Source organism: Borostomias antarcticus (genome assembly GCF_949987555.1).
Source record: "Borostomias antarcticus genome assembly, chromosome: 14".
Taxonomy (NCBI): domain Eukaryota; kingdom Metazoa; phylum Chordata; class Actinopteri; order Stomiiformes; family Stomiidae; genus Borostomias; species Borostomias antarcticus.
Window position 1 is genome coordinate 10212670 of NC_140247.1, and position 14854 is coordinate 10227523.

Here is a 14854-nt window from a genome sequence, read left to right on the forward strand (position 1 = left end):
CACATCTTTGGATGGGACTACGGAGACATAACCAAGCCCATGTGGAGGTATGCAGGGACTTGATGAATGATCAAACATGTTGGCTAAATAACAACAATGACTCTCATCAGTTGTTTTGTTGGCCAACAAAGCCTCAGTGTGTGTCTGTGGAGATTAGATGTATAACAGTTAACATAATTGATAGCTGCTGTGTAAAACCCTAGTTTCAGTCTGTAGTCCACAACTCACTTGTTCATTGCTGTGCTTTGGACAGGTATGAGGTACGCTGTGAATGCACAGCAGAATGAGAACCCCTCAGAAGCGCACAGGACCCTCAGAGGCCAACGGTCATCTTCGGGTCACGCTGGGGTGGTCAGGGAGATACTGGAGGGAGGACTGACCATCGACACCTTGCCAGACAACATGACACACCTAGTGGTGAGTGAATCTGCTCAGGACGCTTGTCAAGGCTGGACAGCGTGGGTTGGAAAGGGATACAGCTAGAGCCTCTGTTGAAGGACGGTAGAGGCTAGTTCTCATAAACAGAGGCCATTTTGTATTCCTTTGAGTGTTGTAGCCTACAATCTAAATCCCATGTTTTCACAGACAGTGACAGGTTTATTGAGGGTCTCACAATAACGCCATTGATAAGGAAGATGCTGGTTCCTTGGGCCGATTCAGGGGTGTCATTCTTGCCAGATCTGGGCTGAGTTAGTTCTTCCGGCCTGTCGGATTGGGCCCATTATCGAGCCAAACCATTTTGGCTACCTGGGATTAGGGTTAAATTAAGGTTAGGCTTAATGTTAGGTTTTAAGGGTAGGCTGCACGTAACTCAGGAGGTAGAGCGGCTGGTTGGGGATTGCAAGGTCTCCGGTTCAATCCCAGCTCCCAGCGTGTGTTGAAGTATACTTGTACTCTCAAAAAGGATATGTTGTTTTTTACACACTAATGTGTCTATATAGGGACTACGCATTCAGTGTTATATTTGACACAATCATTGTGTTAGAAAATCCAACACAACACAACTACAATTCTCAACACAGTAGTTGTGTTAGCTGTGTAAAAGTAACACAACTATTGCGTTGAAAGTTTAAATTCTAGTGATGGCGTCAAAATATAACACAAAATGTGTAGTCCTTATATACACACATTAGTGTGTAAAAACACATCCTTTTTAAAAAACACTGAACCCCCAAAATTGCTCATGTCCGTAAAACGCACGCTTACTGTCAGCTCACAGCAAGAAGGTCTCCGGGCCTTTCTGTGTGGAGGCGGCATGTTCTCCCCACGTCCGCAAAGGTTTCCCCCCAAAGAACCCAATATGAAAAACATGCAGAAGACCAGATGCTCTTCAGTCCGGTCCCTGACCAAGACTTGGACTGAGCACTTGGACTTGGTTCCTGGGCATCACTGGTGAGGCTGTCCATTGCAGATTAAAAAAACAACAACAAACAACAAATATCTTTATTTGTCACACAGTGATAGGTGGCACATCACATGGTGTAGGCGGCAACACACACACTCACACACACACAAATATACACACACAAATACACACACACAAATACACACACACAAATACACACACACACACACACACACACAAAATGGCTGGAGCATCCATAGATGAAACTTCTCTCTGCTCTTAACCCAACGTCCTTCCCCCAAGGGCAGCCGGGAACAGACAGTAGGCATGATGGGACACGCCCGGGGACTAGCCAAGTGCTCCAGAATGTTTTAGGGTTAAGTTTGGGCTTAGGTTTAGGGTTGGGTATAGGGTTAGGTTGGGGGTTAGGGTTTGACCGGTCTCTGCATATATGGGAACTAGCCTTCTACGCAGCCTGTAGCTGTAGCTCCCTCTAGACACAATCGCTGGAAAGGGGATGTGATTCGCTACAGTTAGGCTGATGAGATTGTCTTGTGGTCTACACTGCCCCCTGCTGGTAAAAATCTATACAGTTATACCTATACAGTATCTATTATAACCTCAATGATACAAACCCCTATGCTGAAATTAGCATTCTGAGAAACTTAAAATGCTATATCTGATGTTTTTGAAAACCCAACCATTTCCCCCTTCTTTCAATAGGAGGACTCTGGAAGGTATTACTCCTGGCGTAGTTTCGGCCCAGAAGCTCAACGCACAGATGAACTCTGGGTAGACATGAGTGACACACAGCACGGACAAGTCAGGATGCACGGCATTCTGTCTAATACACACAAGCAGGCTGCGGTGAGTCACATGCACACGCACACGGACGCACGCACGCACACACACAAACAAACACACACACACACACACACACACACACACACACACACACATACACACACACACAAACACATAGTCACTCAATTTCTGTCTGTCTCTCTCTCTCACACACACACACACACAAACACACATGCACACACACACACACACACACACACACACATGCACACACACACACACACACATGCACACACACACACACACATGCACACACAAACATAGCCACTCAATTTATGTCTCTCTCTCTCTCTCTTTCTCTCTCTCTCTCTCTCTCTCTCTCTCTCTCTCACACACACACACACACACACACACACACACACACACACACACACACAGATCCCAAAGGGAGTCGGTATACAAAGGAGGGTGGAGCGATGCCTGGGAAAGGTGTCAACATTGCCTGCTGCCTGAGGCCCTGAAAGCAGAATGATTCAGCAGAACTATGATAATGCCTCTCTGTTGGTGTCTATTCATCAGGGGGTATAGCTCAGTGGTAGAGCATTTGACTGCAGATCAAGAGGTCTCCGGTTCAAATCCGGATGCCCCCTAGTTTTTAAACAATATTGAAAAAAAACAAACATGCAGTGTCACATTATGTCCAACATTGTCATCATTGTCATGACAGACAGAGATAGTCTACAATCACACAACCTAGTGGGAATGGAAGGATGTAATTCCACGCTTGTCTCTCTTGTTTTCCAGAAGGTTGCTCTGTCATTTGACTTTCCCTTCTATGGACACTACCTGAGGCAGATCACCATAGCAACAGGAGGTACATTTAATTACATTTCAAACAGATGTCCACTGGTCTTTGCATGGCCTGCTTATACCGTGTTACATGAGTAAGCATAATAATAATAATAATAATAATAACAATAATAATATCATAGTGATGATAATAATGATAATAATAACAATAATAATAATAATACACTTTATTTTTTATAGCCCCTTTCGTGACATAAAATGCAGCTCAAAGTGCTTTACATAAAATACTTTATTTTTTATTTTTTACATCATCTGGTAAAGGCAATAAAAGAGATAAAAGCTTGATCAAGTAAACAATAAATAACATGGTAAACAGAAATAATAGGGTATAGATGAAACTCGACGATATAAAACAACATTAAGATAGAAACCTGATCAAAATAAGAGGAATAAAACACAGTGCTCAGATTTTTTCCCTTCTTCCTGTCTCCTCCACAGGGTTTATTTTCACGGGTGACGTCACGCACCGTATGCTGACCGCAACGCAGTACATCGCCCCGCTCATGGCCAACTTTGACCCCAGCTTCTCCAAGGACTCCACTGTGCAGTACCTCGACGATGGTGAGCCACGGCGTGGCGTCCGGAGAGGTCTTTGAGCTGTGTTAAAGTGTGTGTGTGTGTGTGTGTGTGTGGGGGCGGGGTGACCTCACTGTGCGGTTTGTGCTCTGTTGATCGCAGGTGAGGTGTTTGTGGTTCAGTGGGAGCGGGTTCGACTGCAGGGGAGGGAGTCGGAGGGGGCGTTCACCTTCCAGGCAGCTCTGTACAGCACAGGGACGATCACATTCAGCTATCGAGACGTGAGACACACTTCCTCCGCAATCTACACCAACCAAACTATTTTTTATTTCATGTATGCCCTGTAAACTTCCAGCAATCTACACCAAACTATTTTTTATTTCACGTATGCCCTGTAAACTTCAGCAATCTACACCAAACTATTTTTTATTTCATGTATGCCCTGTATACATCCAGCAATCTACACCAAACTATTTTTTATTTCATGTATGCCCTGTAAACTTCCAGCAATCTACACCAAACTATTTTTGTTTCACGTACGCCCTCGTTTTCATTTGACTCTTTCTCTATACTGTATGTCCATTGCGATGTCTCTGTCCCCCTGAATGCTCAGATACCTCTGCTAGTAGAAGATATACATTCTGCTGAGCACCCAGTGAAGGCCGGCTTGTCAGACGCATTCATGGTTCTACAGACCTCCCCACAGTTCCCAGGTCAGCAGCCCGGAGGTTCTCTAACCCCGTTGATATCACAGTCATCCATGCTGACGTTCTATCTCATCCCGATGACGACTCTCACAGAACGTCATGAAACGCAGTGCTGTCACGCTGGTGTCACCTGTGCTTCTGTGTCCATGCTTTACCATGTTCTGTTTGTCTGCATTGTGTCGATGTGCTTAAAGTGTGTCTAACGCGGTTTTAGATTTTACTGTGTTCTATGTGTTAAGGACTACAGATGGAATGTAGCTTTTGGCTAAATCCGGTTCGCCCATCTTTTTGTTTCTTGCAAACATTTAATGTATGTGCACAGTGTCCTATTAAATAAACTTAAACTAAACTAAACTTATATCTCTTGTGTAGATGCACAACGTCAAACGATTTATGAGTACCATCGGGTGAACATAGACACTACGAAGATCACCAACCGCTCTGCCATCGAGTTCACACCACTGCCAAGTAAGTGGTCCTATCCAGCTTTGTACAGTACATTCATTCAACCTTTATTCATACTTGAGAGTGCACTGAGGTTTCCCTCATTTACAGTGATGAGTGACATAATCCTCTAGACATTTCACCCTATCAACAGAGGTTCGGGTCGGAATGGTTTGAAGCATCTTTAGTAGTGTTCGTGCAATCATCGTCATGGTTTCAGCCTCAGAGTCGACTCTCTCTGTCTGTCTCTCCCCGTCCGCTTGTCCAGCTTGTCTACAGCACGACAGCTGTGACCTGTGCCTCTCGTCCAGCCTGACCTCTGGTTGTAGCTGGTGCAATGTCCTCCAGAGGTAAGCAGAACGGGGTCCGTGTGTGTGTATGTGTGTGTGTGTGAGTCAGTCTACTGTCTGTGTATGTTTTGTTGTTGCGGGGGGCGGGGGGGGGGGGGGGGGGGGGTGAGAGGAGGTAGAGCGGGTTGTCTCATGACCGCAGGGTCGGCGGTTTGAATCCTGGCTCCTCCTGTCCACATATCCAAAGTGTCCTTGGGCAAGACACAGAACCCTGAATTGCTCCCAATGAGCACGTTAGCACCTTGCATGGCAGCTGCCGCCATTGGTGTGTGAATGGGTGATTCTATTGTATATAAGTGCAGTCCATTTACCATTTACTGTCTGTCTCAGGTGCTCGGACGGAATGGACCGACACAGACAGGATTGGCTCGACTACACCTGCTCCGAGGTACGAGTTGAACTATGTGAATGATGTCAGTTATGAAATATCTCATAATGGTAAGGTCCCTCATTTTGACCCGTTTCATGTGGACAGGCCAAAGATGTCACCTGTGAGGATTATTCACGGGAAGGTCCTGACAGCTCCATCGATCCCTCTGGCTCTGAGGCCACAACTCGCCTGTGTCCCCTGCAAGAAGGTATTGAAAATGAGGCAGTTAGGGGTGTACATTAGTAATGATAAACAATATTGTTGAATTGAATTGAAACCTTTATTTGTTTAGCACACGTCAAGCATACAGAAAACATTAAAATGTACGCCCATCACCAACACCACAATGTCACCAACCACCATCATCGTCATCACCATCCTCACCAACATCATCGCATCAACATCATCATCACTGCAACAGGCATCAACAGCTGTTCAATAATTTAATGCTTCTTGGCACAAAAGTTGTAGTCGTAATGCTGCCCTGATGCATCGTAACGTATTTCTGCAGATGGTACCAAACATAATGTCCTCTACAATGGCAAGAGTGAGTTGATCTTTGTTTTGCTTGAAGACATCATATGAAACCTTTTCATTGCCTTCCTTCCACCTCTAGATGTGAAGACAGGCCTGACCAGGCAGAGTGGTGGATCACCTCACACTGGTGTAATAGCTGGAGTTGTGGCAGCAGCGGTGCTGTTGTTGGCTCTGACGCTACTGGCTCTGTACATCTACTCTCATCCCACGGCCGTGTCCCCCCTCTACCTCATCCAGGTTAGGTGCCCCGTCTGTAAAACCACTCATCCGACTCCATCAACTCTGTTTGCGTCCGAGGCGCTGTAGTCGAGTCTTAAAGGGGCACTTCGGCGATTAGCATTAAGCCTTGTATCATTCCCAAATGTTCAGTAATGCAGTTCTAACGAGATTAGTATGAACTACGCCAAGAGGCATCTTCTGTTGCTCTTTAAAACTGAAGCAGATTTTCCTGTTTGCTTGATTTCAGCGACGCAACAAGTACTGGCCGTCAATGAAGTTCCGGAAGCAGGGATTCCACACTAGTTACACGGAGGTCGAGGTCGAGGGTCATGAGAAGAATGCTATTGTTGAAGCTGTGCAGTGCTGAGGGGACACAAGAACTGTTTTTTTTTTTTTTACTTGGAGGAGAAAATGTTTGGTAGAGATGAGTTGATTTCTTCTTACCACTCGTCGTCCATTACATTTTTACATGCAGTTTCTTGGCCTGGTCTTCAAAGGGTAGGAGCAGAGTGTTCCAGGGAAGAACATGACGGTTGGTTCATATTCATCTGTTTTGCTCTTCATTTGAGTTTGTGTTTATTTGTGTTTATTTCAATGGTGTGCCTTTTTTGGTCTGGCTAAAAAGTGTATGCCTCCTTTTTAAAATATCTCTTTAATTTAGAAGACAGGCACCTCCTGGAGTAAACTGTGAAATATATTAAGACCATCACTAAAACCATGGAATATACTGTAGGCCTACACACAGTAAGAGTAACCACCTGGTCATCGTGGCATATGCCATGCCATGTAATATGCCATGATTCTGATGTGTTTTGCCTTCTTTCTTTTTTATTTTAAATAAATATGTCTAATTTAATCACAGATGAGACAATCTTATGGATCGTGTGATGAACCTGAACTCAGAATAAACCAGTGTTGGGTGTGTTGGTGATTTATACATGCAATTACGAAGGAGACAGGAGCTCACTGCAGTGGTCTACTTATTATGCCATGAAACCAATTCCTGACTTGTGGCAGCAGATGTCACTCAAAGCAAAAAGATTGTGAGTTTCACATCGGCACCAAGCGAATCACACTGTGGTTGTACGGTAGATGATTTACATTTGAAAGGGTACAGATGACAAAATACCCAACCCTTGTATGGTCGTGGTTGTCGTCGTCGCCGTGGTATAGCCTACTTTGATATGTGGAAGTGGTGATGTTGATGCCAAGTGTGTGATCTAGCACTGCTCACTGCTGTGGGAATGTGATAATGTATGCGGACGTGTAGACATGTTTTATTAGATGAATGCCATTTGCTTTGAATTCGGCACAGTAGTATTAAAAACATTAATCTTTATGAAGATGCTGGTGAGTCTTTTACTCCACAATCACTATGGTTGCGCTTCCTTCCTGGCTAGAGCCTCCCCCTTCCTTTTCTCATCGGGAGCGCGGCGTTGGAAAGAGAAGCGCCGTGACCGCGCTTTCCGTGTCTGGTTCGTAGAATGACAGCCAGCTGTGCGAATTCAACGACAACACTCTCTCGGATTTGATAGATAAATCTTTTTCGCCAAACTCGAATTGTGTTGTTTTGAAGAACAGATTCACGCGACAAAACTTGCAGATATTTTTTTCACAATTCTTCTACCTTAGTTAGCTAGCTTGCTAGAGAGAGCATTCCTCAAACATGAATCCGTTGTGTGGCAGATGTAATCGAGTCGTGTACCCCACGGAAAAAGTGAATTGTCTGGACAAGGTAAGAAAATTGTATTCTTCCGCACCTTCCCTTCTGTGTAAGCTTATGTATAGGCGATTCTTATTCACATTCGGTATTCGCCTCCATTTTTTCACTCAAAATGTGTTTGTGAATGTGATACGTGTAGCCAACAGCAGGACAGGTAGGTAGCTAGCTAGCCAGGCAGCTAGCTTGCAAGCTTTCTTTGCATTCAAGTCATTATCGTGTTTCGTTTATTCCACCCGGGCCGCCCCGCGGTGTACTGTTTCCCGCTGTTTGCATTCCATTATAGAGTGCAGTCACTTTTCTGGAGTGACTGTCCCCTTGGTTAAAAACAAATTGACGTAGCTGATACAAGCACGCGTTGAAGTTACAAGGCCAGAGAAAGATCTCGTGATTATGATGTTGGGACCGCATCTGGGTATTTTCGGAGACAATGGAAATTATTTAATGCCACTTCTTGTCCCTTCAGTATTATAATGTTTAACGGATAGGATATACAGCAGTCGGGACCGAATTTGAGAGAGGAGAGGGGTCGGTGGAAAGGGGCAGCTGAAGGTGGACTGACTCTGGGGAGGCATGTTTGATTCATTCATGGGGGTAGTTAACGTTAGTGTACCCAGGCTTTGGTGTACCGCTACACCACACTTCCGCATGTAACGTTACGCCTATCATGGTCTCATATGTTCAACGGAGCATCCTACACCCGTGTGTGTATGTTTCCAAAATAACCCCACCCCATCCCGGCGACGCAGTCTCGATTATAGCAGATCGCTAATGGGTTTAGCCACTTGACGGTCCGTCCCCCGTTGCCCATAAAACGAATAGACCAATAGATTGATGGAGCCTGTGGATACCTAGCCAGTCATCTGGCCGTGAGCACAACACTGAGAGCCCATGCCTGTCAGTAATAGTGTAACCATTTTGTGAATAGGTTACACTATTACGTTTACCATGGATTTAGAGCTACAATTGTATTTTTGCTCTTAGACTTTGACATAATTAAGAATGAGAATAACCGTAGTTAGCTAGATATCTTCAATAGATTGTTAGCCAAAACGTTTCCTGTTCCTACCACCACTAGCAGGTTTTTTAGCTCATTAAATCAGGAATGTTGTGGTTGGCCAAATCTAACCAAATGAGAATGTTGTTTTGCCCTTTCAGCTACAAAGCTCAGCGTTAATCATAATAACCATAAAGATAAATGTGACTTTTGGGCTAATTTTCACTTTCTGAGAGAGGCGACAGGGTTCAAAGTTCAAGGCCTGTCAACCATCAGAAGTAAACATGTCAGCTCCACAAAGCAGCAGTCTATTCACCAATTGTACTTGTATCCGAAGGCTACATAGCATTACATGTCACCAGCGGATCAGAGCACAGTTTTGTTTGGCTCACGGCTTGGAACTCCTCACTCCTGGGAGGGCACGTTAGGCCTAAGTGTTATCTATCAGGGTGTGGAAGTCTATAGACTCCCTGGAGACTGTAGCCAGAGTCGTGCCTCTCTGGCTTTGTCTTCAGTCTCTACTGCAGGAGGAGACTCCAGTGCATTTCAGACCTATTGATTGTTAATGGACGCTCAACCAGTCAAGTGTGACACAAACCTTTTTTTCTGCTACAATTCCAATAACATATGGTTCACATTTTTGCGCTTGATGCTTAGCCATGTATTCTTGCAGATGTAACACTTGACTGGACAAACTCATTGACACAGCACTGCTTTGGCAGGGGATGCGGGTGGGGTCTGTCTTTGTTTGAAGATGCACAGGAATTTCTCCCGGTCCGTCAGGAAGTGTTGCCAAGGGGCGGGTTGATAATGTGCCTATCGGCCAATTGAACGGCCATGCTGGAGCGATCACCGCCTGTCTGTTATCTATTTTTGGTCAACAGATAGGGCGGTGGGCGTCGGGGGGGGCTGGAAGTGCGCATTATCCATTTAGCGTAATCGACCATAGATCACGTTATCAGATCCACGTGCGAGTGTTTTAATGGGAGACGGCGCTGATTAGAACCGAGTGGCGCGCTGGGAACTCGCCCGGAGCAGCGCGCATTCCGTTGGCCAGACACTCCCATTTAAAACGTGCTCTGTCAGGGGCCTGCTGTGCCCCCCCCCTCCCCCCCCACCCCCCCCTTCCCCCCCCTTCCCAGAGCTGCACAGAGGAGCATGGCCTGCCATTCGCCTAGCGCTCTGTCCATGCCTCTGTTCCATATCAGTACCCCTTCTCCTCTGACACTAACCCCGCCCCCACGCCCCCACACACAACTCCGTGGCCCTGGTTAGTCTTAAAGCGGAGTGAGGACGCCCTCCACAGTCCGTCTCGGGCGGGGCGGACGCCGGACGGAGCCGGCCCAGCCTGCGGCAGCATGCCCGAGCGGCTGCTGAATAGCCTACCTGTTCACCTGGCCGGCGCCGGGGGGAGGGGGAGGCCCAACCACAGACGGCCGCTTGTCTGCCGGTCCACATTCCAGCACAGCGACAGAGGGGGCGGGGCCTCGGGAGGAGGGAGGAGGAGGAGGAGGAGGGGGCAGCCGAGGACGTGTAAAGACAGGAAGTGAATGTCGGACGGGCGAGACGAGATTGTTTGCTTACCACGTCTCCTGCAGGGTGTGGGATTCAAATCCAGCAGGCTGCACACGCTAATAAGGAAAACTATGCAAAGTCCTGCTTGTAAAACATAGGGTGCCCTGCCAGCTAGTGTTAGAAGAAGAGAACGTGTAGGTGTGTGATTTTTGAGAGGGTGTCGGCTGTAACCCTATGTGAGAAAAGGCTTAAATCAAGGCGACACAGACAGATTGATTTGACTTCCCATGTGACATGAGGTATACTCAATATGTGCGGTCGGCTCCTCTGTCAGAGTCTGCAGGCTTATTTTTCATTTGAATATGAGAATGCTCTCTACCCCAATGGGAGAAGCATTTTTTTCCCAGGACTCCTGCATTATTTCATAAGCTTTATGAATAGTTAATTGTGACATACATACATACATCGAGATAGGAGAGTGATCATGCATACTGTACATTGTATATAGGCTAAGGCCATCTGACATGCAGATAACATAAGATCTATTGGTGCTCCCTCTCTCGCCATATGAATGTGGTACATTGCTGTAGATCTTCTGACTGACTCCAGGTGCGTGTGTGTGTGTGTGTGTGTGTGCGCGCGTGTGCAGGAGGGATTAAGGAAGCGCAGCGCTGTCTCATGGCAGATCAAAGGCCATATTCTTTTCTTCTAGCTCCCCTGTGGTAGTGGTGGCGCAGGTAAAGGAGATGGAAGGAGGGAGGGAGGGAGGGAAGATATGTAGGGGTGGGGGGTGTTGGGGGGGGTAATGGACAGACCCCTGCTGGTGAGCTGTAGTCCTGGATCCTGGTCTGCCTGTCTGCCTGTCTGTCTGTCTGTCTGTCTGTCTGTCTGTCTGTCTGTCTGTCTGTCTGTCTGTCTGTCTGTCTGTCTGTCTGCCTGCCTGTCTGCCTGCCTGCCTGCCTGCCTGCCTGTCTGTCTGTCTGTCTGTCTGTCTGTCTGTCTGTCTGTCTGCCTGCCTGTTTGCCTCCAGGCGACAGGCGTGCCTTGTGTACCAGAGTGGAAAGACTCCATTCAGGATAGAAAACCCTGTGTGATGTGACCTTTATGAGTGGGCCAGGCAGGAGGGACTATTCTCCATATTTATCAATTCCCGGTACACGGAGATAACCCCCACGACCTCAGTGTGAAGGTCAGCGGAACACAGAGATAACCCCCACGACCTCAGTGTGAAGGTCAGCGGAACACAGAGATAACCCCCACGACCTCAGTGTGAAGGTCAGCCGAACACAGAGATAACCCCCACGACCTGTGTCAAGGTCACCAGCCAGAGTACCGCATCCAGGGACTTGAGGCGCGTCATCATGAGAAACTTTTTGATCTCTTAAGGACTTTTAGGTTGTCGATACTGCAAAGCAGAACTTGTATCAGAACCGGTGGGCGTAACTTTATTGACAGAACATAACCAGGAAGTGCTGGTCAACGCAGTGGGTTGATCCAATCGCTTGCTGACAATTTTGATCTACAGCCACGCCTCTTGTACAAAAAACGGTTCGGACGGACCTCGTTGCCTGTCCGATCCGTGGAGAGAAAGCGGAATATGTGCCCGTGAGATCAGGATGGGATGGGCCTAATCTTTGTGAAACCCCGCTCATTAAGGTCACAGCCATGTCTCTCCCTGCAGCTGCACGGCGATCGACCACTCTGACAAGCGGCACGGACTGATTTCATGACACAGCTAACAGCAGGCCTACATGACACAGCTAACAGCAGGCCTACATGACACAGCTAACAGCAGGCCTACATGACACAGCTAACAGCAGGCCTACATGACACAGCTAACAGCAGGCCTACATGACACAGCTAACAGCAGGCCTACATGACACAGCTAACAGCAGACCTACATGACACAGCTAATGCTAACAGCAGGCCTACATGACACAGCTAATGCTAACAGCAGGCCTACATGACACAGCTAACAGCAGACCTACATGACACAGCTAATGCTAACAGCAGGCCTACATGACACAGCTAATGCTAACAGCAGGCCTACATGACACAGCTAACAGCAGGCCTACATGACACAGCTAACAGCAGGCCTACATGACACAGCTAATGCTAACAGCAGGCCTACATGACACAGCTAACAGCAGGCCTACATGACACAGCTAACAGCAGACCTACATGACACAGCTAACAGTAGTCCTACATGACACAGCTAACAGTAGGCCTACATGACACAGCTAACAGTAGTCCTACATGACACAGCTAACAGTAGGCCTACATGACACAGCTAACAGTAGGCCTACATGACACAGCTAATGCTAACAGTAGGCCTACATGACAGCTAACAGCAGACCTACATGACACAGCTAACAGTAGGCCTACATGACACAGCTAATGCTAACAGTAGGCCTACATGACACAGCTAACAGCAGGCCTACATGACACAGCTAACAGCAGGCCTACATGACACAGCTAACAGTAGGCCTACAGTACATGACACAGCTAACAGCAGGCCTACATGACACAGCTAACAGCAGGCCTACATGACAGCTAACAACAGGCCTACATAGGCAACCGTTTTCCTACAAGCAACGCTCCTCAAAACGGCCCTACCTCTGTCTGTGTTCGAAGGGATCAGGTCATGGCGTGCAGCAAGACGCGTGAACACCGCCGTCTTCTACGCCTGGTAATAATGGTGTAATAATATTAATATTAGTAATAATAATTATGGTAATAATATTCAGATAGGCCCGTAGCTCTGACCGGGTGTCATGTGTCAAGTGATGAGCTTATGCAAATAGGTAATAATGATCAGACAAAGATAACAGCCTATTCAACGTCTCATCACAACAGCCTCCGATGCTGACTCAACAGGGACCTGTTTTTTTCCACCAAAACAGGCTTTTAAAAAGGCCTTGGCTATATTTAGACAGATTATATATGTTCTAAAAGCTGGTTCATGTTGTCCAGAGCCCAGGACGGGCGAGGGAGTTCATCCAAGCCTCCTCCCAGTGAGTCATAACTGGGGCAGCGTCCATGTCTGGTCTCCCGGTCACCTGACGAATAGGGCTGGGTTTAAAAAAAACGATTCATCGATTCTGAATCAAATGATTCAGAATCGATTCATGAATCCCAAAATCGATCTTTTATTCAATGAATAAATGAAGGAATGAATAGTTCATTAATTCATTCAATGATTCATTCTTGAACTTGGCAGTCATGTAATTAAGGTTACAGCTAAAAAAAACAGGTTTTAGTAACACTAACCGAATCGATATTGAATCGAATCGAATTGAATCGTGATAATCGATTCTGAACCTTTTGAATCGGAATCTAATCGATTCTTAAATTCGAATCGATACCCAGCCCTGCTGACAAAGGGACTGTAGTAGAACGAGTCGCTCGGTTGCTTTTGCTCTCTGCAGCGGTAGTGGAGAGAAGTGAAGGGGAAGTGGGACAGCCATTGCTCCCAATACTACTGTACTCTCTAAAAATAGGAGTCTCGGCGCCCCTCGTCTCCCTGCTGTACGCGATAAAAGGCCGTCTCTGTAGCATGACGTCTGCGGAAAGGAGTTAGGCGAGAGAGTTTGGGTGCGTGCGCTTCCTGACGAGACACTGGCGGTAGCGTTTCCCTCCCACCACTCCCACTCCGAAAAACGCTGCGCTCCGTACCTGTCGGGCGAGGGTTTTCCAGAAAGAGTGCGTGTGTTGTGTGTGTGTGTGTGTGTGTGTGTGTGTGCTCGTGCTATAAGTGCACTCAACAGCACATCCACACACACACACACACTCACTCAGGAGTGGTTTGTGGATGTTAAGTGCATGCTTCAGCAAACCACCTGCTGTCGAAGCATTGTCCTCCCACTGGCGAACACCAAAGACCTTGACTGGGAAAAGAACGACATGTATCAAGGAAGTCAGTAAGGCTTCGTCAGACTGCAGGCAAATCCACTTGGTTTCTCAAATATGATCTTGTCGACTAGGGATGCACCGATATGAAACATTTTCGCCGATACCGATAACAGATGAACATTGCTGTCATGGCCAATAACCGCTATTTACCGATGTACATGTAATCATAAACACCGTCTCTATTTTCAAAACATTCTGAAAAGCCGATAAATCATAGATTTACCTCTCAAACAACAACAACAACACAACAGCTAGACAGAAATAATTATCGACTATTCTCATCGGCCCTGTTTTGCACATCGGATCGATAACGATACATTAAAAAAAATGACTAACATTGTCCGATACCGATATGATTGTCGATATATCGCGCACCCCTATTTAGGACTGGTTGTCCACACACAACAAAGGGGTCACACACAACAAGGGGGTCACATCGGATTTGTGTATTCATCGTCCACCTACAGTATCTGCATTGGTCGCTGTGCTAACGGCGCAGGCATGAGAAGGCCTACAGTACAAGCCCATCGCACACGCGTGTGTTGTGT

General features: G+C 46.7%; 2 protein-coding genes across 2 annotated transcripts in view; both read left to right on the plus strand.

The window, feature by feature from the left end:
- Positions 1-255: 255 nt before the first annotated feature.
- LOC311317354 (plexin domain-containing protein 1-like) lies at positions 256-6529 on the plus strand (the record flags this gene model as incomplete). Its single annotated transcript, XM_084448437.1, has 12 exons — positions 256-417; positions 2069-2212; positions 2954-3023; positions 3458-3580; positions 3698-3816; positions 4149-4248; positions 4615-4710; positions 4955-5036; positions 5367-5424; positions 5512-5614; positions 6023-6180; positions 6410-6529. 12 exons carry the CDS (start codon positions 256-258, stop codon positions 6527-6529), a joined length of 1335 nt encoding a protein of 444 aa, XP_084304563.1.
- A 5462-nt stretch (positions 6530-11991) lies between these two features.
- Positions 11992-14854, plus strand: part of lasp1 (LIM and SH3 protein 1) — a gene marked incomplete at its 5' end in the record, with an annotated part of 20831 nt that continues 17968 nt past the window's right edge. Inside the window, one exon of the mRNA XM_084448438.1 lies at positions 11992-11999. Within this exon, the coding sequence (XP_084304564.1) occupies positions 11992-11999 (8 nt within the window). The remainder of the gene's footprint in view (positions 12000-14854) is intronic.